This window comes from Heterodontus francisci, chromosome 4 (genome assembly GCF_036365525.1).
Source record: "Heterodontus francisci isolate sHetFra1 chromosome 4, sHetFra1.hap1, whole genome shotgun sequence".
NCBI lineage: Eukaryota > Metazoa > Chordata > Chondrichthyes > Heterodontiformes > Heterodontidae > Heterodontus > Heterodontus francisci.
The window spans coordinates 87,217,046-87,242,807 of record NC_090374.1 but is presented as its reverse complement, the minus strand read 5'-3'; the positions used below and the strand labels follow the sequence as shown (position 1 = coordinate 87,242,807).

Below are 25,762 nucleotides of genomic sequence, written 5' to 3'. Positions count from 1 at the left end.
GCATGTGGGAGGAAACCGGAGCACCCGGAGGAAACCCACGCAGACACAGGGAGAACTTGCAAACTCCACACAGGCAGTACCCAGAATTGAACCCGGGTCGCTGGAGCTGTGAGGCTGCGGTGCTAACCACTGCGCCACAAAGGTAAGGTGTGTGATTGGGCAGAAGGCAGGAGAGATTAAATAACAAAGATGTCATGGGACAAAGGCAAAGACATGTTAATGGTTGTGGTGAAAAACAAAGCATTAGTCCAGATAGTGTGTTAATGGCAGAATAATGAGCAGCTCTGTCCAAACGCACAATCTGAAAAGTAGGCACATGGTTAAAAAAAAAAGAATAATTAAAAAATGAAATTAATTTTTTTTTTAAATTTATAAAGGCCAGACATGCTCTGAAATTGTTGAACTCAACGTTGAGTCCGCAAGGCTGTAGAGTGCCTAGTCGAAAGATGAGGTGCTGTTCCTCGAGCTTATGTTGATGTTCACTAGAACACTGCAGTGAATATATTTTTTTGCTTTTATTCAACCTTACAGTGATTGTCAACCGAGTAGTATGGGACAGGAGTCAATACCTACTGGGTTTTTACAGCAATCTGGAAGCTTTTTGGATCATTTTTCTGGTACTAAACTACAAAATACCAGATTTATTGAATTCAATTTTACACTTTGCGTGGTGGGATAGAACTCTGGACTGCTGGATTGTTAGTCCAGTAATCACTACATTACTGTACCCTATGCTTTATCATCTTGCTGTGTATCATGGACTTTAGAAAAGGTCAGATGTAAAATTCAGTACATCTGCAAAGATACATACAGGCACTGATATTTCTCTTCATACACGGAAATGACAGTTTCCTAGCCATAATGGAAAAGAAAAGGGGACACAGTTCATTATTTCAAGTCTCCATCTCCTTTATATTACCTCAGCTTTTCAGGACTTCCCCAGACAAGCAACCCAGGGCTTGCACTTAAAATATGGAATGAGTTGGAATTGGCATTCCCAACCCTCCTGCAACACTTTCCTCTCCACATAACATAGGAAGTAAGAGCAGGAGTAAACCATATGGCCCCTTGAGGCTGCTCTGCCATTCCATAAGATCTTCCTGCTCTATCCCCATATCCCTCGATTCTCTTAGTGTCTAAAATTCTGTTCATCTCGGTCTTGAAAATACCCAACAACTGAACCTCCACATACCTCTGGTGTGGATTCCCAAGATTCATAAACACTCTGAGTGAAGAAATTTCTCCTCATCTCAACCCTAAATGGTTGACTGCTTATCCTGAGACCCCTAGTACTAGACTCTCCAGTCAGGAGAACAGCTTCTCAGTATCTACCCTACCAAGCCCTCTAAGAATTTTAGATGTTTCAATGAGATCACCTTTCTTCTAAGCTCCAGAGAATTTAAGCCATTCTGCTCAGTTATGCAGTATGACACCCATTTTCCTGGGACTTATGCCTGGGCACCCTGAGATTGGAGGATTAAGATTATTTCCCAGGGGTTGGGAAACCAGCAGTGAAAGGGAGGTTGGAGCTGCCAGCTCCACAAGGTAAGTGCATTTTCCAAAACTCCTTGTCAGTCAGGAGGAACAGGAGTGCTCCCTTAGTCGCACAAGGAAGCCTTCAGCCTCTCCCTACCAATCGTGGCCTCTTGCACCTCCCAGTTGTCAGCCTTCCCACGTCAACCACCCTCATACCCGATATCCTCTGTCTCTCCTATCTGCTGCAATGGCCGATCTTCCACCCATGCCACAATGTTTGATCTAACATACCCTCCCCCATCTGCAGTGGCCAACCGTCACCCTCCTGATTGCTAGGGGCTATCCCTAAGGGTCCCTCACTGTGTCCTCTTGGTTTTCCCTCCAGGACACCAGCCACCGATTAGGCTGTTAATTTGGTTGGCTGCCAGGCGAGAAATGCATCAAAACATTATAATGATGTACTTAACAGCAGGACTCCAGGTCTCCACCCTTGCTGAGGTCTCCAGCCATTTTCAGCCAACCCACACCCTTCCTGCTTCCCTGTAAAAAAAAAAAAATGAGGGCCAAATTTCTGAAAGCTCATCAAATAAATGTATTAATTCCAGGGAGAGCTAAATCAGAAAGCCCCTGAAAAAGGGTGTGGGAATCGCGGTGTACAATTACCTCATGCCCGTTCAGTGTATTGTAGGCACATGCCAACTCCTGCTCATTGGCGTGATTTCTGCATGGAGCGAGCACTAACCACACTGCCCATTAGGAGCACTCATCAGCGGAAGACATAATATCATTACTTGCTAGCATTACTTAAAGCTAGCCTGCACTGCTTAAACGGAAGGTATATTGTGATTGCTGGAGGGGCTGAAATCATTTGGAATAGTGCTGTGCAATAAACAACAATGACTGAGCATGAGAGAGCGCGTGCACCAAGCTTTTCTATTGCTCTGCTGGAGATCTTGGTGGAGGATGTGTAAAAGAGGAGAGATGCCCTGTATCCGCAGAGGAACTGGAGACCCACCAAACCACAAAGAAAAGGCAGTGGGAACAGATGGCTGTGGAGGCGAATGCCAGGAGTTTAGCCCTGAGGACCTGGATGCAATGCAGCAACATGTTTAATTGTCACTGGACTAGTAACCCAGAGACCCAGAGTATTGCTCTGGAGACATGGGTTTGAATCCCACCACAGCAGAAAGTGGAATTTGAATTCAATTAATAAAATGTGGAATTAAAACAGCTAGTTTAATGATGGCCATGAAACCATTGTCGATTGTTGTAAAAACCCATCTAGTTCACTAATGTCCTTTAGGGAAGGAAATCTGCTGTCCTTACCTGGTCTGGCGACTCCAGACCCACAGCAATGTGGTTGACCCTTAAATGCCCTCTGAAATGGCCTAGCAAGCCACTCAGTTGTATCTAACCACTACGAAGTCAATAAAACAGAACGAAATCGGACGGACCACCCGGTATCGATCTAGGCACCGGAAACAACAACGGCAAACCCAGCCGTGTCGACAATGCAAAGTCCTCCTTACTAACATCTGGGGACTTGTGCCAAAGTTGGGAGAGCTGTCCACATACTAGTCAAGCAACAACCTGACATAGTCATACACACGGAATCATACCTTACAGAAATGTCCCAGACACTGCCATCACCATCCCCGGGTATGTCCTGTCCCACCAGCACGACGGACCCAGCAGAGGTGGCGGCACATTGGTATACAGTCAGGAGGGAGTTGCCCTGGGCATCCTCAACATCGACTCCGGACCCCATGAAGTCTCATGGCATCAGGTCAAACATGGACAAGGAAACCTCCTGCTGATTACCACCTACTGCCCCTCAGCTAATGAATCAGTACTCCTCGATGTTGATCACCACTTGGACAAAGCACTGAGGGTGGCGAAGGTGCAGAATGTACTTTGAGTGGGGGACTTCAATATCCATCACCAAGAGTGGCTTGGTAGCACCACTACTGACTGAACTGGCCAAGTCCTAAAGGACATATCTGCTAGACTGGGTATGCTGCAAGTGGTAAGGGAACCAACAAGAGGAAAAAACATACTTGACTTCGTCCTCACCAATCTGCCTGCCGCAGATGCATCTCCATGACAGTATTGGTGGGAGTGACCACCGCACAGTCCTTGTGGAGACGAAGTCCCACCTTCACATTGGGGATACCCTCCATCATGTTAAGTGGCACTACCAGCGTGCTAAATGGGATAGATTCGAACAGATCTAGCAATGCAAAACTGGGCATGCATGCGGCGCTGTGGGCCATCAGCAGCAGCAGAATGGTACTCAACCACAATTTGTAACCTCATGGCCCAGTATATTCCCCACTCTACCATTACCATCAAGCCAGGAGACCAACCCTGGTCAGTGAGGAGTGCAGTAGGGAATGCCAGAAGCAGCACCAGGCATACCTCAAAATGAGATGTCAGCCTGGTGAAGCTCAAACACAGGACTACTTGCTTGCCAAACTGCGTAAGCAGCATGCGATCCCATAACCAACGGATCAGATCTAAGCTCTGCAGTCCTGCCACATCCAGCCGTGAATGGTGGTGGACAATTAAATAACTAACTGGAGGAGGAGGCTCCACAAATATCTCCATCCTCAATGATGGGGGAGCCCAGCACATCAGTGCAAAAGATAAGGCTGAAGCATTTGCAATAATCTGCAGCCAGAAGTGCCGAGTTGATGATCCATCTCTGCAGCCTCCTGAAGTCCCTAGCATCACAGATGCCAGACTTCAGCCAATTCAATTCACTCCGCTTGATATCAAGAAACAACTGAAGGCACTGGATACCGCAAAGGCTATGGGCTCTGACAATATTCTGGCAATAGTACTGAAGACCTGTGCTCCAGAACTTGCCGCACCCCTAGCCAAGCTGTTCCAGTACAGCTACAACACTGGCATCTACCCGGCAATGTGGAAACTTTGCCCAGGTATGTCAACCATGATAGCCACATCACTCAAACAGATTGCATGACACTCACTGGCACACACCTGTCTCTCTTGCAGGAGAAGGTGACACACAACCGGAGGCAGCAGGAAGTAACCAGTGGGGGAGAGATGCATCTGCATGTTCCAACCCCCATGGAGGAGATGGTGTTGGCCGTTATGGGACGGGCCATTGCTGAAGCCATGGCTAGCAAGAGGGCTAAATCAATTGAAGATAACAGTATCCGCATACCTAATCCTCCTCCTCACATCCTATTCCCCCCCTGTCATCCCACAACCTCTTCTAACATATAAGTTCAGATGACATAAGCATGCATTTCCTCTTTCCCCTCTCCCCTCACTACAGCACCCTTGTCACTTTTTCCTTTCAGATACCCAAGAACTGCAACATGCCCAGGCAGTAGAGGAAGTGCAAGAAGAGAGTGATGATGAAAACATACAATCACTTAATTTCACTCACAGCCACCAGCTCAGATACTGAAACTGCATGAATCTTAGAGGATAGCAAAGAGGTGCGATGTGTATGTGTTGAGACACCAGGCACAAGTACATTGCAGCCAGATCAGGGGACTAGGATAGCACTGGTATCAGCTCGCCAGAGGAGGAGGTCACACACAAATTCTCTGCAGAAAACTCAGATAAGGACTTCAATGGGCCAGGCTGCAGAAAAACTCACTTGGTGCATCAGGAAGCCCATCAGAAAGCCTGCTCTCAGTGTCAAGGAACATGGAGAAGCCCAGCACCAATTTGGCAGGGCTTTTCATAGAGCTTGGAGCCCCTCCTTTCCAGCATGGAACTGGGGGCCAATTCCATAAAAACACTTATGGAACAAATCATGATGCAGCTTCCACCAAAAGTCTGGGTGCTGCAGTGGAAGATCAGAGTGCTGACCTGCAAGCTCAGACTGCCGCTATCATGGCTGTGGATACCAGTGTTCAAAGGGATTTCCAGGGTGTCCCAGCTGTACAAAACTGTTCTCCATTCCATTAATGGAATTATTGAGGCGCTGTCCAGGGGAAGTGACAGTAGCTCCATGGAGCATGAAGGTCTCAGGACGACAGCATTTGTGATCCCACCCCTGCCACTCAGCCAGTGCCCTTACTTTTGCCTGTCAGCTGGCCAACCCAGACTACTGCCACCCATACTGAGATGAGGCAATCTGAAGCCAGGCCTTCTAGGCCCTGAGCTATTCGAGGTTGTCCTCCAAAGCCACCTGCTGTCCTCTCCACTGAAAGTTAACAGCCTCCCACCAGCCATACTGCAGGCACTGGGTCGCATTAGGACAGGCAAAGGCTCACAGAAGAGAGGCACTGAGGGAATACACAAGGGTGATTAGTTGAAATCTTTGCAATATGGCATGATTTAATTTATAAATTTGGCTTCGAATGTGTATTTTGTGTTGGCTTTTGTTTTTGCATTGTGGCCAAGAGGACAATGTGATGATCAGTGACAGCGAGAGGGTAAGGAGTGTGGGTGTATTGGTGAATGGGAAATTGTGTTTGAGGTTACTGGAACCACACTTAAATTAGTTCTTCACGTACAGTTCAGGTCGAAAGGGGCTGTCCATTTTGTAGTCTCCCTTCCTTTTCCTCAGCTTGTGCCTCCTCCTCTTCCTTGTTTTCATCTTTCTCCCCCTATTCCTCCTTCCTCTTTAGCAGCTTGTTGTGTTCTGTGTGGCCTCTTTCATTCTCTCAGTCATGCTTGATTCCAAGAAGGAGGGCATATTAATGCTCCCATGCCTGAGAACAACTGGTTTATGTAGAAGCCTTGAGGTCAGCACTTCAGCACCTGACACACCATGCCCTGTAGACTTTTGAAACTTGAACTTGAAACAATAAGGGAAACCATCAAAAATGTGCAGAATTGTAGCAACAGCCAGAAGAAATAAACCAGCAACTAACCCGTCTAAATCATTGATGATCCCTTTAAATAGTGCTGGTGTGGGGGCCGGGGGATGGGACCCTTGCTTTACACATGGTAGGTTACAGAAAGGGTACAGCTTCCAAGTCTTACTTACAGAGGCCACCGTTGGACCATTGTTATTCTTCTTATGAGGTTGATTGTAATTAGTCTAAGTTCAGTTTCTTTTTTATTCATTCATGGGATGTAGGTGTCACTGGCAAGCCCAGCCATTATTGCCCATCCCCAATTGTGTACAAAATACTTTGTCGATTGTGTTACTTTGAAGGTAATATATGTTTTTAGAATATATCTGTTAATCAGTCAAGATAGTATGAACTGAACTTTGCAAATCGTTGAAAAGTATCAACATTAAGAACAATTTGATTTAACTTGCCTGATATATTACATCATAGAATCACAGAAAGTTTATGGTACAGAAAGAGGTGACTTGGCCCATGGTGTCTGCGCCAGCTGAAAAATGAGCCACCCAGCCTAATCCCACCTTCAAGCATTTGGTCTGCAGCACTGCAGGTTATGGCACTTGAAGTGCATATCCAGACACATTTTAAATGATTTGAGAGTTTCTGCCTCTACTACCCTTTCAGGCAGTGAGTTCCAGAACCCCACCACTCTCTGGGTGAAAACTTTTTCCTCATCTCCTCTCTGATCTTTCGACCAATCACTTTAAATCTGTACCCCCTCATCACTGACCTCTCTGCTGAGGTAAATAGGCCCTTGTCAATAAAGAATATTGTCAATGTGCCAGGCAACCATACTCAGCAAGCCAAGATTGGAGGCCATATTTCTCTTGTGTTAGCCTTTGCTTGGGCTGTGTACCATGAAGAACTTGACTCTGAAATTCCACGTGTCTAGCTGCCCTAGATTTGCACTGATGAGTTAAAATATGTACCCACTGGAGTTCAGCAAAGCAGCTGTCGAGAGAGAAGCAGAGTTACTGTTTCAGGTCAGCGACCCTTCTTCAGAACTGACAAATATTAGAACTGTAAAAGGTTTTAAGCAAGTAAATTGGGTGGGTGGGGCAAGAGATAACAAAAGAGGTGTTGATAGGACAAGGTCACAGCGAATAACTGACCAGAAGGTCATGGAACAAAGGCAAACGGTATGTTAATGGTGTGCTGAAAGACAAAGCCTTAGTACAGAGAGGGTGTGAATTGACTGTAAAGCACAAAGCACTCCAAGTACAAACGTTAAAAAAAATTTAAAAAACAGAAACAGTGGGTAGGCACAGTAGAAACAAACTAACCAAACTACAAAAACTAAAATAAAATAACCCAATTTTAAAAAAAAGGAAAAAATAACTAAACATAAAAGGCAGGGTGGGCGTCATGCTCTGAATTATTGAATTCAATGTTCAGTCCAGCAGGCTGTAGCATGCCCAATCGGTAAATGAGATGCTATTCCTCGAGCTTGCGTTGACGTTTGCTGGAACACTGCAGCAATCCCAGGACAGAGATGTGAGCATGCATGCAGCAATTGGACTGAGCTTATGGACTGAGCGGCGGTGTTCCGCAAAGCGGTCACCCAATCTGTGTTTGGTCTCCCCAATGTAGAGGAAAATCGAACCATCTCCCCTTGACGTTCAATGGTATTACCATCTCTGAATCCCCCACTATCAACATCCTGGACATTACCATGGACCAGAAACTGAATTGGACCAGCCATAGCAGTGGCTACAAGAGCAGGTCAGAGGCTGGGAATTCTGCGGCGGGTAACTCACCTCCTGTCTCCCCAGTGCCTATCCACCATCTACAAGGCACAAGTCAGGAGTGTAATGGAATATTCTCCACTTGCCTGGATGAGTGCAGCTCCAACAACACTCAAAAAGCTCGACACCATCCAGGACAAAGCAGCCCGCTTGATTGGCACCCCATCCACCACCCTCAATATTTACTCCCTCCACTACTGACACATAGTGGCAGCAGTGTGTACCATCTACAAGAACACTGCAACAAATCAACAAGGTTCCTTCGACAGCACCTTCCAAACCCGTGACCTCAACCACCTAGAAGGACAAGGGCAGCAGTTGCAAGGGAACACCACCATCAGCAAGTTCCCATCCAAGCCACACACCATCGTGACTTGGAACTATATCACCGTTCCTTCACTGTTGCTGGGTCAAAATCCTGGAATTCCCTTCCTGACAGCACTGTTGGTGTACCTCCACCCCAAGGACTGCAGCGGTTCAAGAAGGCAGCTCACCACCACCTTCTCAAGGGCAATTAGGGATGGGAAATAAATGCTTGCCTAGCCAACGATGCCCACATCCCAGAAACAAACAAATATATTACTGATACAGCTCTAATAATAGATGCTCACATTTATATTGGCAAAGATAGCTTTTCTGTTTCTTTTCTGTGGTTTCAGAGTGTCTCAAAGCATTTCACAGCCAATTATTTTTAAAGTGTAATCACTACTGTTATGTCGGCATTTTCTGTGTAACTCCGTCTCACAAACATTAAATGAGATGAATGATTAATCTATTTCACAACTAAAAACAGCCTTTCAAGTACCCAGTTCAGTTTTATTACAATGTTCCCACAATTATTTAATTTGCAGATCAGGAAAGTGACTGGTGGGTTCACTACGGAGCAGCATACAGTTTGGGAAAGGTCTGTCACATTCTTTATGGTGACAAAAACCGAGAGGGGTTAAGGAATGCTGCGTGGAATGCTCTACAGAAACACCAAAGCTTGGAGCAGGACACTCGAGTGCTGACAGCTATTAAAGTAGCTGAGGTAATTTATGTATATGTGGTAGTTAAGTCAAAGTTTACTTGTCATAGATTCAGCTGGAAGCTAATATGCTCATTCTAACATACCAAGACTGATAATACATTGCCTGGTGCCCCCTGATGCACCTCAGGTACAACTGAAATGTATTATCCATCCACTGAGGGCTGTTGTGTACCCATTCCACCTGGCACAGGATAATGTGGCATGGAAGCAGTTGGGTCACTGAGGGCTTGTGCAACATGCATGTGCTAGGTCATTAAGGCGTGAAAACTTTGTTATAATGAGATTATAAACCCATAATGTGGTCTCAGTGCTGATGCTCAGCATTTATTTTTTTTAAATGGGTGCTGCGTGGTTGGCTCATTCAGCCATGTTGGCTTATCGGAGAATAGGGACAAGAGTAGGCCATTTAGCCCCTCAAGCCCTGTTCTGCTGTTCAGTTAGATCATGGCCAATCTGTACCTCAACTCCATTACCCAACTTTGCTCCATATCCCTTGATACCCTTAACTAACAAAAGTCTATTGATCTAAGTCTTGAAAATTTCAATTGACCCAGCATCCATAGCCTTTTGAGGGAAAGAGTTCCTGATTTCCATTGCTCCGTATGTTTCCTGATTTCACTTAACAGCCTAGCTCTAATTTTAAGATTATGATAAAATCTGGCCAGTGCTGACAAAAGGTCATTGACCTGAAACATTAACTCTGTTCTTCTCTCCACAGATGCTGCCTGACCTGATATTTCCAGCATTTTCTGTTTTTATTTCAGATTTCCAACATCCGCAATGTTTTGCTTTTGTTTTAAGACTATGCCCCAATTTTCTGGATTCCTTCAGCAGAGGAAATAGTTCTTCTGTATCTACCCTATCGAAAGCCTTTATCATTTTCAAGACCTTGAGTCGATCACCCCTCAACCAGCTAAGTTCAAGGGAATACAAATCAAGTTTATGCAAACTGTCTTCATATCTTAATCCTTTAAGCCTAGGCAACATTCTGTGAATCTGCACTGTATCCCTTCCTAGCCCAATATATCTTTCCTGAGATGCGGTTAACAAAATTGAACACAGTGCTCCAGATTAGGTCTCACCAAGGCTTTGTACACCTGAATCATCACTTCCTCCCCTTTGTATTCCAGCCCCTGGAAATAAAGGTCAAAATTTCATTAGTAATTTTGATTACCTTTTGTACCTGTACACTAGCTTGTTTTTGATTTGTATACCTGGACACTTAAATCCCTGGACATAGCTCCCAGTCTCTGTCTCTCATCATTCAGGTAATATTCCGATTTGTCTTTTTTGGATTCCAAGTGGATGACCTCACACTTCCTCACATTGACTCCATCTGACATAATTTACTCACCTAATCTGTCTGTGCCCCTTTGTAATTTCCTATTCAGAAAAAGACCAACTGGTTCATTGAGCCTCTCCCATACTGTCATGTTGCAAATGATCCCAGTGAAACCACCCCCCCCATGCACCCTCCCCCCACCACCCCACCACCACCCAGCCACTGGGAGCCACAAAATCTTCTGGGTGAGTCAAGGAGAAAAATCCCTTGGCTAAATCAGGGGAAAATAATTTGGAAAATTCCTCTCTGACCCCAAAGGTGATCGAAATGAGACACATCACCCAATATCCCACCTATATTTTGTAAGCTTTTGATAGCCACGGCTAGGAACTCATCCAGTTCCCTTCTGAAGATCTGCAGTAAATCTACATTCACTGCATGAGCCAGCCACTTGTTCCAGAGGTCAATGACCCTTACCGCAAAAAAAATCCCATCTGACATCTAACCTGCTCCTATGCTTACACAACTTACACATATACATATCCTGGTTTTCTCTAACCTATCTAACTCAAATAGTCTATCCACACAGACACAATCCCATTCATTATTTTAAAGACCACAACCAAGTTTCCCAAACGTCTATACTTTTTCTAGAATGGCGATATAGCTTTCTAAATCTATTGTGGTAACTAAAGGCCTTTTTATATTTGTTTGGGGGATGTGGACATCGCTGGTTATGCCAGCATTTATTGCCCACCCCTAATTGCCCTTGAGAAGGTGGTGGTGAGCTGCCTTCTTGGACCGCTGCAGTCCTTGGAGTGTAGGTACACCAACGGTGCTGTTAGGAAGGGAGTTCCAGTTTGAGCTAACTATCCATCTAGTGGCACTCCCTGAACCTTTTGTGGGGCCTCTATTTCATTCATCATGTGAGGATACCAATACGGGATACAGGATTCTAGTTACAGTCTAATTAAGTGCAAGGAGCATATAGTGCTTTCTGTTTATCTTTGGATTGTCCTAGCAATGCATCTTAATACTCTATTTGCCTTTGCCTCATAGCACTAGTTTTGAAGATTTAGAGATTCATGTATTGTAGCACAGTGGTTATCACTGCAGCCTCACAGTTTCAGTGACCTGGGTTCAGTACTGGGTACTGCCTGTGTGGAGTTTGCAAGTTCTCCCTGTGACCGCGTGGGTTTCTTCCGGGTGCTCTGGTTTCCTCCCACATGCCAAAGTCTTGCAAGTTGATAGGTAAATTGGCCATTGTAAAAATTGCCCCTCGTGTAGGTAGGTGGTAGGAGAATTGAGGGAAGGTGGGGATGTGAGAGGGAAGAATGGGATTAATGTAGGATTAGTATAAATGGTCGGTGCAGACTCGAAGGGCCTGTTTTGGTGCTGTATCTCTCTGACCTAGATTGTTTTCCCACTAAACAGACTTTAGTTCAGAATTCTGCTTGATGCACATATACTTAGTGTGCATTTGACTACATTTATCTATATTAAATAATATCTGCAGATCGCATCTAGATCTGACTGTTGTCCAAGATCCTATCACACGAACAAACCTTTGTATCATCGGCAAACTTGGCAGACAGTTCCCCCAACACCTTCATCCACTTTTTCTCTCAACCCCTCTTCCCCCTCAAAAAGCAAATGCTACAAGTTCTACAAAAACTCAGCACGTCAGACAGCTTTTGTGGAGAGAGTAAGGCAAGGTTAATATTTCACGTTGCTGACTTTATCAGGATCCTTTCTCTTTCAGCCATCCTCAATTAACATTGCTCTCTCTGAAACACCAAGTCTCTGTGAAACTCTACTATCTACTGTCTCACTCTACACTCTTTTCTGTCTGTCTCAATTCCCATCTCCCAACCTCTTCTCTCTTTACTATCTGTACCCCTCACTCCACCTCCTCTCAGCTCCCCTTGTAATTTTCTTTCAATTCCTTTTATCTCAAATTCCACTTTCTAACCCCCCTCTCCTTCCAACCCCTCCTACCCTCCTTCTCTGTCTGTTTCCCTCAAAAGGATTTGTTTGTAAGCAGAGTGTGGAGATATGAGTTTGGTGAGTGGGAATTTTAAATGACAATATCTTCCTAAAAATCTGGTCTGCAGTTAGCATTTAACTGAGATTTACCTTCTAGATAAAGTAGAGTGAAGAAAGTAAAGTAGGATTAAGAAAGTAAAGTAAGTTTCTTGCAGACTTTGACAGGTATTAACAGGCTGTACTGCAGAGTAGCTGCTTAGTTAAGTAGCTGACTAGTCCAACCTGGTTGCTGCAGTTTTAGCTTCAAAAAGTATAAATACAGAGGTCTGGGTGCAGTCAGAAAACGGAGTGCAGATTGCAAGCAGAGTGTGAAGATATGAATTTGGTGAGTGGCTTGTTCGGTGAACAGGGCAGGAGGTGCTCCTTTCTACTGCTTTTTTCACCCTCCACTATTTAGTTCTTGATTCGGTGCAGTGGAAGGAGCTGGTTGGTGAGTAACTGGTAAGCTATTCTACTTATAATAGTCTGTAAAGTTAAGGTATGGCAGGGCAGCTTGGCCGAGTGGAATGTACAACCTGTGGCATGTGGGAAGTCATGGATGCACCATGTGTTCTAGACAAACATATCTGCAGGAGATGTCATCGGCTGCACAAGCTTGAACTCCAGGTTTCAGAATTCGAGCGGTGGCTAGAGTCACTGTGGTGCATCCACGAGGCAGAGAACTACGTGGATAGCACATTTAGGGAGGTGGTCACACCACAGGTTAGGCGCATGCAGGCAGATAGGCAGTCTAAGAGAACCAGACAGGTATTGCAGGAGTCCCCTGAGACAATCTCGCTTGCTAATTAGTTTTCCATTTTGATTACTGGTGAGAGTGATGGTTCCTCAGAGGAGTGCAGTCAGAGCCACGTTTGTGGCACCACAGGTGGCTCAGCTGCACAGGAGGGGAGGAAGAAGAGTGGAAGAGCATTAGTGATAGGGGATATGTTAGTTAGGGGAACAGACAGGCATTTCTGCGGACGTAGATGTGACTCCCAGGACGATGCATTGCCTCCCTGTTGCCAGGGTCAAGGATGTCACAGAACGGATACAGGACATTCTTCTGGGGGAGGGTGAACAGCCAGAGGTCGTGTCCACGTTGGCACCAATGACATAGGTAGGAAGGAGGATGAGGACCTGAAAGCAGATTTTAGGGAGCTAGGAAGGAGATTAAAAAGCAGGACCTCAAAAGCAGTAATCTCAGGATTACTCCTAGTCCCACGTGCAAGTGAGCATAGGAATAGGAGAATTGAGCGACTGAACACGTGGCTGGAGAACTGGTGTAGAAGGGAGGGCATCACATTTCTGGGGCAGGTGAGACCTCTACAAGATGGATGGGTTGCATCTTAGCAGCACTGGGACTAATATCCTCGCAGGGAGATTTGCTCGTGCTGTTGGGGGGGGGGTGGTGGGGTGGTGTTTAAACTAGATTGCAGGGGCTGGGAACCTGAGAGGGAGCTCAGATTGGAGGGAGGCAAAACTGGTAACTTGTGGGAACCAGGAGCAAATGTCAGAGAGGAATACCAAGGTGCACAGAATGCTGGGAGAAATAGATAGCACTAGAGTAGGGAATAGTAAGTTATTAGGCAGGGTCAGAGTAAGGGAGAAATCAGTCTAAATCAGGGTTAATGTGCAGTATATGAATGCACGGAATATGGTTAATAAGATTGGTGAGGTACGGGTGCAAATTGCCATGTGGAAATATGATGTTATGGCTGTAACAGAGATCTGGCTCAAAGAAGGACAGGACTGAGTGTTAAATATTCCTGGATACAAGGTGTTCAGGAAAGATAGGAAAGGGAAAAAAATGGGGAGGGGTGGCGGTATTGATTAAGGAAAGCATTGCAGTGCTGGAGAAAAAGGATGTCCCAGAGGGGTCGAGGACAGAATCAATTTGGCTAGAGCTAAGGAACAAAAAAGGTGCAGTTACATTGCTCAGTGTTGCGTATAGGCTGCCAGCTAGTGGGAAGGACGAGGAGGAAATTGCAAGGAAATTACAGAGAGGTGCAAAAATGATAGGATAGTTATAATGGGGGACTTTTATTATCCAAACATAGACTGGGATAGTAGTAGTGTAAAGGGCAGTGAGGGGCAAGAGTTCCTGGAGTGTGTTCAGGAACATTTTCTACAGCAGTATGTTGCTAATCCAATGAGAAAGGAAGCACTGCTAGACCTGGTTCTTGGGCATGAGGTGGGCCGAGTGGATCAAGTATCAGTAGGAGAGCATTTAGGGGACAGTGATCATTGTATCATAAGGTTTAGGCTGATTATGGAAAAGGACAAAGGACAATCCAGAGTAAGAATAATTAACTAGGGGAAAGCCAACGTTAATGGGGTAAGAATAAATTGGAGTCAAAAGTTGGCAGGAAAACCAGTAGCTGAACAATGGGCTACCTTCAAAGAAGAGATAGTTCGGGCACAGTTAAGGTATGTTCCCTCAAAGGGAAAAGGTAAGGCAAACAAATCAAGTGACGAGTGACAGGAAACAGAGAGTAGTGGTTTAAAAACAAGAAATGCTGGAATCACTCAGCAGGTCTGACAGCATCTGTGGAAAGAGAAGCAGAGTTAACGTTTCGGGTCAGTGACCCTTCTTCGGAAGGTTCCGAAGAAGGGTCACTGACCCGAAACGTTAACTCTGCTTCTCTTTCCACAGATGCTGCCAGACCTGCTGAGTGATTCCAGCATTTCTTGTTTTTATTTCAGATTTCCAGCATCCGCAGTATTTTGCTTTTATAAGAGAGTAGTGGTTAATGGATGTTTTTCAGGCTGGAAGAAGGTTTGTAGTAAAGTTCCTCAGGGATCAGTGTTAGGACCTTTGCTTTTCCTGATATATATTAATGAGCTAGAACTTGGTGTACAGAGCAGAACTTCAAAGTTTGCAGATGATATGAAACTTGGAAGCATTATGAACTGTGAGAGGGATAGTGTAGAACTTTAAAAGGACATAGACAAGTTGGTGGAATGGGCAACAGGTGGCAGGCGAATTTCAATGCAGAGAAATGTGAAGTAATTCATTTTGGTAGGAAGAACATGGAGAGACAATATAGAATAAAGGGTACAATTCTAAAGAGGGTACAGGAGCAGAGGGACCTGGGTGTATATGTGCATAAGTCATTGTGGGTGGTAAGACAGATTTAGAGAGCAGTTATAAAGCATACAGATCCTGGGCTTTATTAATAGGGGCATAGAGTACAACAGCAAGGAAGTTATGTTGAACTAGTATAAGACACTAGTTCAGCCTCAGCTGGAGTATTACATATAAGTTCTGTGCGCCACGCTTTAGGAAAGACGTGAGGGCATTGGAGAGAGTGCAGAAAAGATGCACAAGAATGGTTGCAGGGTTAAGGAACTTCAGTTATGAAGACAGATTGGAAAAGTTAGGACTGTTTTCCTTGAAGAGAAGGCTGAGAAGTGATTTGATGGAGGTATTCAAAATCATGAGGGGTCTGGACAGAGGAGATAGAGAGTAACTGTTCCCACTCATGAAAGGATCGAGCACAAGAGGGCACAGATTTAAAGTATTTGATTAGAGAAGCAAAAGTGACATGAGGGAAAACTTTTTAACACAGAGAGTGGTTAAGATCTGGAATGCATTGCCTGAGAGTGTGGTGGAGGCAGGTTGAATTGAAGCATTCAAAAGGGAATTAGACTGTTTTATGAAAAGGAAGAATATGCAGGATTATGGGGAGAAGGCAGGGACTGAGGGAATTGCTCTTTCAGAAAGCTGGTGCAGACAAGTTGAGCTGAATGGCCTGCTTCTGCACTGTAACAATTCTGTGATTCTGTTTGCTCTTAAAATTCAACTTTTTTTTAGATCAAAAGGACGAAAGAAACTGTTTTTCTCTTTGTGTCTTTCTCTGTTCCTCTTTCAAACCAGCCCCTTTCTTGGTCAACCCCCTTAACCCCCCTTCTCTATCAATCCTTTTCTATCTCTATCTAAACCCTGTCTCTACCCACTCTTTACTCTCTGGGGGGAATTTTATGCTCTCCCCTGTGGTGAATTTGGAGGCAGGGAGAGTATTTAATCAGGCGGGATGGTGGTGGGGGGGCAGGGCGGGGCCTTGCCATCATCCCGCCTCCACCCCAATTCAGTCTATGGTGGGAAAGCTGGTCCCACCATGCCACCAATTGAGACCCTTAAGTGGGCAATTAATGCCTAATTAAGGTACTCATCCCACCTCCACCAGTATTAGCCCAGCGGCAGGAGGGCGGGCCTGTCACCACACGAGGAGCACACCAAGCAAACCCATGCGGGTTGCTTGCCAGTTCCAGGGGTGGGGGGTGTCCCCCATTAAAAAGCACGGTGCCTGGTCGAGGGACCTGGTATCAGGAAGGGGGACCCACTGAAAGCCACCCCCTGCCCTTGCTGCCGACCCCCCCTACACTTTCATCCCCCATGACCACCACCCTGCAAAACCCCTCCTACCTGACACACCTGTGGCCTTGGTCCCTCACCTCTGGTGGGTCCGTTATCAGCAGCAGCCACCTCCTCCACATTGGCGCTGCTCAGTAAAAGAGCTACCAGCCTCTGATTGGCCGGCAGCTCTCAGCAGGTGGGACTTCTGTCACTGGGGTCCTTAATCCTGGGGAAGGCCTGCCCCTGTCCACTTAAGTGCCTAATTGGTATGTAATGCAGTGGGCCTTCCCCAGAGGAGGCAACGCGGGGCTCTTACCAGCACTTCAGCCGATGCTGAGACCCCTGTTGCCCACATAAAATATCCCCCCAACTCCCCACATCCCTCATTTTGCTCTCTTTCAGTGTGGAGGTAGAGTTGGAGGTGGAGTGGAGTAGGAGGTGGAGGAGAATGAGGATAAGAAGATAAAGGAGAAAGGTTGGGGAAGGAGGGGTTAGGAGGAGAGGAAAAGGGCAGATAGAATGGAAGGAGGAAGATGGACGAGAAGTGGCCAGGAAGGGACGGATGAATACAGGGATTGAATAGCTAGTCAAAAAGGATAGGAGATGGGGTTATCCCCTCTTATCCTGTATCCCCACTCCCCTCTCCCTCCTCCTCCAATGAAGGAAATGTTATTCAGTGGAGTTGATGGACAGAATTCTGCTCAGTCATGGTGTCTGGGTTGGTAATACTGTGAATGCTGATCTCTTGGAATGAGGGGGAGGGGGTTGTTGTTGGATGTAACAATGTGCACCGTGGGGTCCACTAATGCAGTTAATAGTGGCCATGTGGTTTTCTCAGGAGAATTCTGTGCATTATCCATGTAGACTAAATCTCAGAGCACTTGGCTATTGGGACTGCATGTGATGGAATTATGGAATGCAGATCAGGTGGATTCTCCAACAGGCGGGCAATTCGCACTACTAGATCACCACCCAGACAGTGAAGATGAAATGTTATCCTACTATTTTGCATTTTGCTGTTTGACGTTCTTATGTGGTGTTTTATCATAATTGGTTAATTCCAATAGCTTGATTATAATATTTTAGAATGAAAAGCAACTTTGAATAACAGCTTTAGAAATTCAAATTGTGCAACATGTTACATTCACAATAATATTCTGCACAATTACAAATTTGGTTGATTAAGTTATTACATGGCTTTGGCTGATTGTTATTGTGCGACAACTTAGCAAATACCAGCCCGGTTTGTTATTACTGGAGACATCCTTGAGATGTGTGTCTTTGGGCATTTCTCCTAAATATTCCATGCACAAAAATAATTACCAATGTAAAAATAGATCAGCAACTTAAATAATTAAACCTAGGATAATTAAGCAAACAGAAGCTTTCGCTATGGAAATATCACACATGGAGTAGGAAAGAAGAATACAAAAAAGAGATGAAAATAACATCAGAATTTATATCTTTTGATTTAGGTTCCATGACCACAAGTCATTTTGAATGAAACTTAGGAATTTGGCATTTATCTTAGTTTTGTTTCTTTGACACACAACTGGAGGGAGAGATGTGAAAAATTGTTGTAATTAACATTAAGTTAGGGAGGACTATAATAATAAAAATAGGAAAAATCAGGACAATGACGAATGGCAGTGTGCTTGAATTGTTTTACAAATCTATTTAAGTTGTAGTTTTTGATAGTTGAGGTGGTACAATATTACGAGATTTGGATGAATAGCAGCACTTTATATATATTTCAAAAGCTATCAAAGTTAACATTATATATATAGAATGGTAACAATTTTGAATGTAAAATGATTTGCTAACTTTCTAATTTGCGAATTGATTAGAATTTAATGAGAGTGATTGAATCGTCTTTCTCCTCCTTGCAGTTTTCATAATATCAAGTCAATAACAAAGTGTTGTTCCCAGCTCTAGTTATTTGGGTAATTTGATATTGATATTAGTTACCTCATTCAAACAGTTTATTGTGCCAAGATAAACACAGTTGCAGTAGTAATAAAAACTGTAAACTGCATTAGAGAGGAGATTTATAAGGATGTTTATTTATTTATTTAGAGATACAGCACTGAAACAGGCCCTTCGAGTCTGTGCCAAACAAGAACCACCCATTTATACTAACCCTACAGTAATCCCATATTCCCTACCACCTACCTACACTAGGGGCAATTTACAATGGCCTATCACCTGCACATCTTTGGTGGTGGGAGGAAACCAGAGCACCCGGCGAAAACCTACACAATCACAGCGAGAACTTGCAAACTCCACACAGGCAGTACCCAGAATTGAACCCTGGTCCCTGGAGCTGTGAGGCTGCGGTGCTAACCACTGCGCCACTGTGCTGCAGGAATAGATGTTGCCAGGAGTGAAGAATTTTAGCTATGAGGGAAGATTGGATAGGCTCGGGTTGTTTTCTTTCGAGCAGAGGAGGCTGAGGAGAGAGTTAATTGAGGTGTATAAAATTATGAGGCTCCCACATAGATAGGAAGGACCAATTTCCCTCAGCAGAGAGGTCAATAACCAGGGGTATAGATTTAAAGTAATTGTTAGAAGGATTAGAAGGGAGTTGAAGAGAAACTTTTTCATGTAGAGGGTGGTGGGGATCTGAAACTCTCTACCTGAAAGTGTGGTAGGGGCAGACACCCACATCACATTTTAAAGTACTTGGATATGCACCTGAAGTACTGTAACCTACAAGGCTACAAATCAAAGAAAGAAAGAAAGAACATGCATTTATACAGTGCCTTTCACTACCTCAGGATGTCCCAAAGCACTTCAAAACCAATTAAGTACTTTCTGAAGTGTAATCACTGTTATAATGTAGGAAACAACAATATCAAGAGGTGGAAAATGGGATTAGACTGGTTAGCTCTTTTTGACTGGCACAGACATGATGGGCCAAATGGCTTCCTTCTGTGCTGTAAATTGCTATGATTCTATGATATTTACGAACATACATACAATGTTTATATTAAGTTTGTATTGAGCCTGAGGGAAACGCTCCCACTTGAAACAGGAATATAAGAGATGTGTTTGACCAAATTATCTAGAGCAGTGACCACTTTGTGAGTGTGTGAACATGCATTGTAGAGTACTCTAGTAAAACATGGACACACTTTACATTTAGAAATTAGATTAACAGAATACTGAGCATGGTCTTTCCGTATTGCAGCACCAAGCTTACATTGAACTACATAAATATACACAGTAAGACAACACTTAAATTGTTCAAAGTGTGAATAACTTGGAAACCTTACATAGATCCCAGATTCGGTCACCGGTGAGACAACATTGAATCTCATTTTCACCTCCAAGCTGCTTTGGTACTACTTTTGACTGAAGGGAGATCCTGTGCTCTAAAAAGAACCACACTGTTCTGTGGTACCTCCTGAAAAAGCATTTCCAAAGTACTTGGAATGGTGTAGTCTGCCTCTGCACCTTGCTGCTGACATTTTTTACATCTGCCATTTTCTTTTTAAGGGCAGTCATCAGCCCTATAAGGGCTGCTGGTGGTGGGAGAAAAAACACACCTCCTCATCCCTGTACGTTCTCAGAATGCTATGAGGCTGGAGTATTGTAAATTTATTTGTGAGCTGACCTTGTTTTACAATACAAGGTTAGTTTATTGCAGTGTGGACCCTTGCAGTACCCAAAGAGCAGTAGGCCCTTTGCCACTGCACTCAGACCACATTATTAGCACCATAGAGAACGATCATAGCAGACAATGACTGCCTCTCAGTCAAATTAGTAGTGGTCAGTAAATTTGCCAAATTTTGCTTATGTGAAGAAATTATTTAAGCACACAGTGGGCTGAATTTCATTCAGCTCCTGACGTCAGGCTCCTCCAGGGAGCCCGACGGTGGGATTGCCGGGCCCGATCTTCCCGGCCGCAGTGAGGCTCTGTGGCGGTGCCCCCCCCAACTCCTTCCCCCGCCGCTGGGCGATGGGACCCAACTTCAAATATTTAAATAAAGGTCATGCATACATTTAAATACAATTCCCTGTGCTCTTACCTGCAGTTCGGGATCTTCCGTGTGACGGGCAGCACTCACGCACCTTCACTTTCCTGTCCAGGGAAAGCTGGCGCCACCAAGGTGGGGAAAGGGGCAACTTAGGAATTTTAGTGTAGTGGGGGTGGGGGGGGAAACGGGGTCAACTCTGCATTTGTAGTGTGGGGGGGGAGGGATGACTTCTGCACTTTGTGCAGTTGGGTGGGATAGGAGATGGCAACTCTGCAATCTATGTGACTTTTTGGGGGGGGAATGGGGCGTACAATTATTTGCAGTGTAGTGGGGGGGGAGCGGGGTACTGGGTTCAAGTCTGCAGTCTCTAGATCTGGCAGCCCTTTAGAAATGGTGCCACCCCTGTGCGGAAGCAGCTGACGCCGTTCACAGCATCACTGAGGCCATCCCTGCCGTGTGATCGGGAGGGGTGGGGTGGCCCACCCTCCATATTTAAATGAGCCGCTGTGTGCAAGATTGTGGCGGCCCGCAGCCTGTGTGTGTGGGCCGCCAGTTTGTTTTGCCTGCCGCTGCTTCTGGCGGCAGGAAAACAAAATTCAGCCCAGTGATTTTGCTCTTACAACAGATGACGTTTCAAATGGAGCATTGCCATTCTAGAGAAACTGACAGTCACAAAGGAGGCAATTTAGACTGAAATGTGAAACAGATGATCTAAAAGAGAAAGTGTTCCTGTAGGAGGTAGACTTATTGGTGGTAGAAATTGGAAGGAAGATTTCAACTACATACTATAATGTTCCTGAGAAATAACTAGCAAATAATTTCTGATAAGATAAAAAAAATTATTTGTGGAGGAAATCCAGAGATAGCAGGAATTCTGCATCAAAATAAATTCTGTAAGATTCTCATGAAATAGAAAGAAAAATGCCCAGATAGAAGTCACGTTCTTGAGCCCGGCAGCTCATCTAAATATGCAGGGCAGCCAGCCCCACCCCCACCCCCACCCCCCTCAATCACATAGTGGAGGCAGCCTCGGCAACACTGTCAATACGCCAGCTGTCTCTGCAGGCGTTGGCACCCTTTTTAAAGAATGCAGAGTTTCCCCCAACGACACTGAAATTGCAGACCTGACCCTTCTCACCTCACCTGCACAATGTGCAGAGTCCACCCCTCCCCCCCCCCAACACTAAAAATGCAGAGCTGACCCTCTTCCCCACCTCAGTGGCGCCAGCTATCCCTGGACGATAAAGAGAAGGCGCATGAGTGCTGCCCTGAAGTGTCGCACTGAAGATCTGGAACTGAAGGTAAGATCGCTACAGGTTAGGTTTTAATGCATGCAAACACCTCATTTAAATATTTAAAGTCAGATCCCATCACTGAGCAGCGGAGGGGCTGCCATGGAGCCTTGCCGCCACCGGGACGATCGGGCCCGGCAATCCTAACTTTCATGACCACCAGATGTCTCAAAGCACTTTATAGCCAATGAAGTGTCGTCACTGTTGTAATGCAGGAAATGCTGCAGCCAGTATACACACAGCAAGCTCCCACAAACAGCAATGTGATAATGACCAGATAATCTGTTTTTGTGATGTTGATTGAGGGATAAATATTGGCCAGGACACCAGGTATAACTCCCCTTCTCTTCAAATTAATGCCATGGGATCTTTTACATCCATCTGAGCAAGCAAATGGTTTAACATCTCATCCAAAAGACAGCACCTCCGACAATGCAGTGCTTCTTCAGCACTGCACTGGAGTGTCAGCCTTGATTTTTGTGGTCAAACTCTGTGGGACTTGAACCTGGAATCCCTGGTCTCAGCTGGACTCAGATTAAGCACTAATGACGTCTGAGAAATAGCCTCAGTGTCCTTGCTAGAGAAAGGAAAACAATAGTCAGGCTTTCTGGTCTGTTCAGTCCCAGCTGGAAATGCTCATTTATGATCCTACTTAGCTGTGATTGCCCCTGCTGTCTATTTCAATTTGCATTCAAATTAACTCTCAATGAGGTGAGACTTGGTCTATATCCTTAAGCTGCTTATTCCACAATGAGGTGAATGTACAAAGCCATAGTTATAACCAGATTCACTTTATTCAATGGATACAACTTATCTCCATATAAAATAATCAACACATTATACTGCACCACTTCAGGTTATTTTTCTTGACTGAAACAGACTATTGCCTCCACATTCTGACTGCTTTTCTGGAGCCTATCTGCCTCAGCAGCTTCTTGACTGTTGACATTCTGCATTATTTCTTACTGTTCACAGTTGGAAAAAGATGAAAAGTCTTCCAGTGAAATGAGTGTGAGGAGTTTATCAATTACTGAATTGCTTATAACTTATACTATAAGAGCTCACAAAAACTTAGCTGCCCACCATTTCAGACTCCTTCTTTATTATTTACTTTTGACACATTATTTAAATAACCTCTTTTCAAATCCTTACTATAGAATAATGGTTACACACAAGGCGCAGGCAGATGGATGGGTGACTGCTAGAAGGGGCAGGCAGTCAGTGCAGGAATCCCCTGTGGCTATCCCCCTCTCTAACAAGTATACCATTTTGGATACTGTTGGCGGGGATGGCCTATCAGGGGAAAACAACAGCAGTAGCCAGAGCAGTGGCACCACGGCTGGCACTGTTGTTCAGCAGGGAGGGAGAAAGCGCAGAAAAGCAATAGCTATAGGGGACGCTATAGTCAGGGGCACAGATAGGCGCTTCTGTGGATGTGAAAGAGACTCCGGGATGGTATGTTGCCTCCCTGGTGCCAGGGTCAAAGATGTCTCTGAATGAACAGGGGGCATTCTGAAGGAGGAGGGTGAACAGCCAGAGGTTGTGGTACATATCGGTACCAACGACATAGGCAGGAAGAGTGACAAGGTCCTGCAAGGGGAGTTTAGGGAGTTAGGTAGAAAGTTAAAAGACAGGACCTCTAGGGTTGTAATCTCAGGATTACTTCCTGTGCCACGTGCCAGTGAGGCTAGAAATAGGAAGATAGTGTAGCTAAACATGTGGCTGAACAGCTGGTGTAGGATGAAGGGTTTCAGATATCTGGATCATTGGGATCTCTTCAGGGACAGGTGGGACCCGTACAAGAAGGATGGGTTGCATCTAAACTGGAGGGGCACAAAATCCCGGCTGCGAGGTTTGCTAGTGTCACTCGGGAGGGTTTAAACTAGTGTGGCAGGGGGGTGGGAACAAGGGCAGTAGGACAGCAGGTGAAATAACCGAGGGTGAACTAGTAAATAAGGCCAGTAAGACTAAGAGGAAGAGCAGGCAGGGAGATGTTGCTGAGCACAGCGGGACTGGTGGTCTGAAATGCATTTGTTTCAATGCAAGAAGTACAACAGGTAAGGCAGATGAACTTAGAGCTTGGATTAGTACTTGGAACTATGATGTTGTTGCTATTACAGAGACTTGGTTGAGGGAAGGACAGGATTGGCAGCTAAATGTTCTGGAATTTAGAAGCTTCAGGCGGGATAGAGGGGGATGTAAAAGGGGTGGGAGAGTTGCATTACTGGTTAAGGAGAATATCACAGCTGTACTGCGGGAGGACACCTCGGAGGGGTCATGCAGCGAGGCAATATGGGTGGAGCTCAGGAATAGGAAGGGTGCAGTCACGATGTTGGGGGTTTACTACAGGCCTCCCAACAGCCAGCGGGAGGTAGAAGAGCAGATATGTAGACAGATTTTGGAAAGATGTAAAGGTAACAGGGTTGTAGTGGTGGATGATTTTAACTTCCCCTATATTGACTGGGACTCACTTAGTGCTAGGGGCTTGGATGGGGCAGAATTTTTAAGGAGCATCCTGGAGAGCTTCTTGAAACAATATTTAGATAGTCCAACTAGGGAAGGGGCCGTACTGGACCTGGTATTGGGGAATTAACCCAGCCAAGTCGTCAAAGTCTCAGTAGGGGAGCATTTCGGGAACAGTGACCATAATTCCATAAGTTTTAAGGTACTTGTGGATAAGGATAAGAGTAGTCCTCGGGTGAAGGTGCTAAATTGGAGGATGGCTAATTATAACAATATTAGGCAGGAACTGGAGAATTTAGATTGGGGGTGGCTGTTTGAGGGTAAATCAACATCTGACATGTGGGAGTCTTTCAAACGTCAGTTGATTAGAATCCAGGACCAGCATGTTCCTGTGAGTAAGAAGGATAAGTTTGGCAAGTTTCGGGAACCTTGGATAACAAGGGATATTGTGAGCCTAGTCAAAAAGAAAAAAGAAGCATTCGTAAGGGCTAGAAGGCTGGGAACAGACGAAGCCCTTGAGGAATATAAAGAAAGTAGGAAGGAACTTAAGCAAGGAGTCAGGAGGGCTAAGAGGGGTCATGAAAAGTCATTGGCAAACAGGATTAAGGAAAATTCCAAGGCTTTTTATATGTATATAAAGAGCAAGAGGGTAACCAGGGAAAGGGTTGGCCCACTCAAGGACAGAGAAGGGAACCTATGTGTGGAGCCAGAGGAAATGGGCGAGGTACTAAATGAGTACTTTGCATCAGTATTCAACAAAGAGAAGGACTTGGTGGATGATGAGACCAGGGAAGGGAGTGTGGATAGTCTGGGTCATGTCATTATCAAAAAGGAGGAGGTGTTGTGCGTCTTGCAAAGCATTAAGGTAGATAAGTCCCCAGGGCCTGATGGGATCTACCCCAGAATACTGAGGGAGGCAAGGGAAGAAATTGCTGGGGCCTTGACAAAAATCTTTGCTTCCTCAATGGCTACAGGTGAGGTCCCAGAGGACTGGAGAATAGCCAATGTTGTTCCTTTGTTTAAGAAGGGTAGCAAGGATAATCCAGGAAATTATAGGCCAGTGAGCCTTATGTCAGTGGTGGTGAAATTATTAGAGAGGATTCTTCGGGACAGGATTTACTCCCATTTGGAAACAAATGAACTTATTAGCGAGAGACAGCATGGTTTTGTGAAGGGGAGGTCGTGTCTCACTAACTTGATCGAGTTTTTTGAGGAAGTGACGAAGGTGATTGATGAAGGAAGGGCAGTGGATGTTGTCTATATGGACTTCA

The 25,762-nt window shown here is 45.1% G+C and overlaps 1 protein-coding gene across 4 annotated transcripts in view; it reads left to right on the top strand.

Annotated features, from left to right (window-relative positions):
• tmem232 (transmembrane protein 232) overlaps positions 1-25,762 on the top strand; it is a 164,165-nt gene that overhangs the window by 103,655 nt on the left and 34,748 nt on the right. For all 4 annotated transcript variants that reach the window (XR_010974875.1, XM_068029810.1, XM_068029809.1 and 1 more), the window contains exon 11: positions 8,914-9,092. Coding sequence is in view for 3 of the 4 variants with exons in the window: in XM_068029810.1 (XP_067885911.1) it covers positions 8,914-9,092 (179 nt within the window). In the remaining variant the exon portion in view is untranslated. The remainder of the gene's footprint in view (positions 1-8,913; positions 9,093-25,762) is intronic.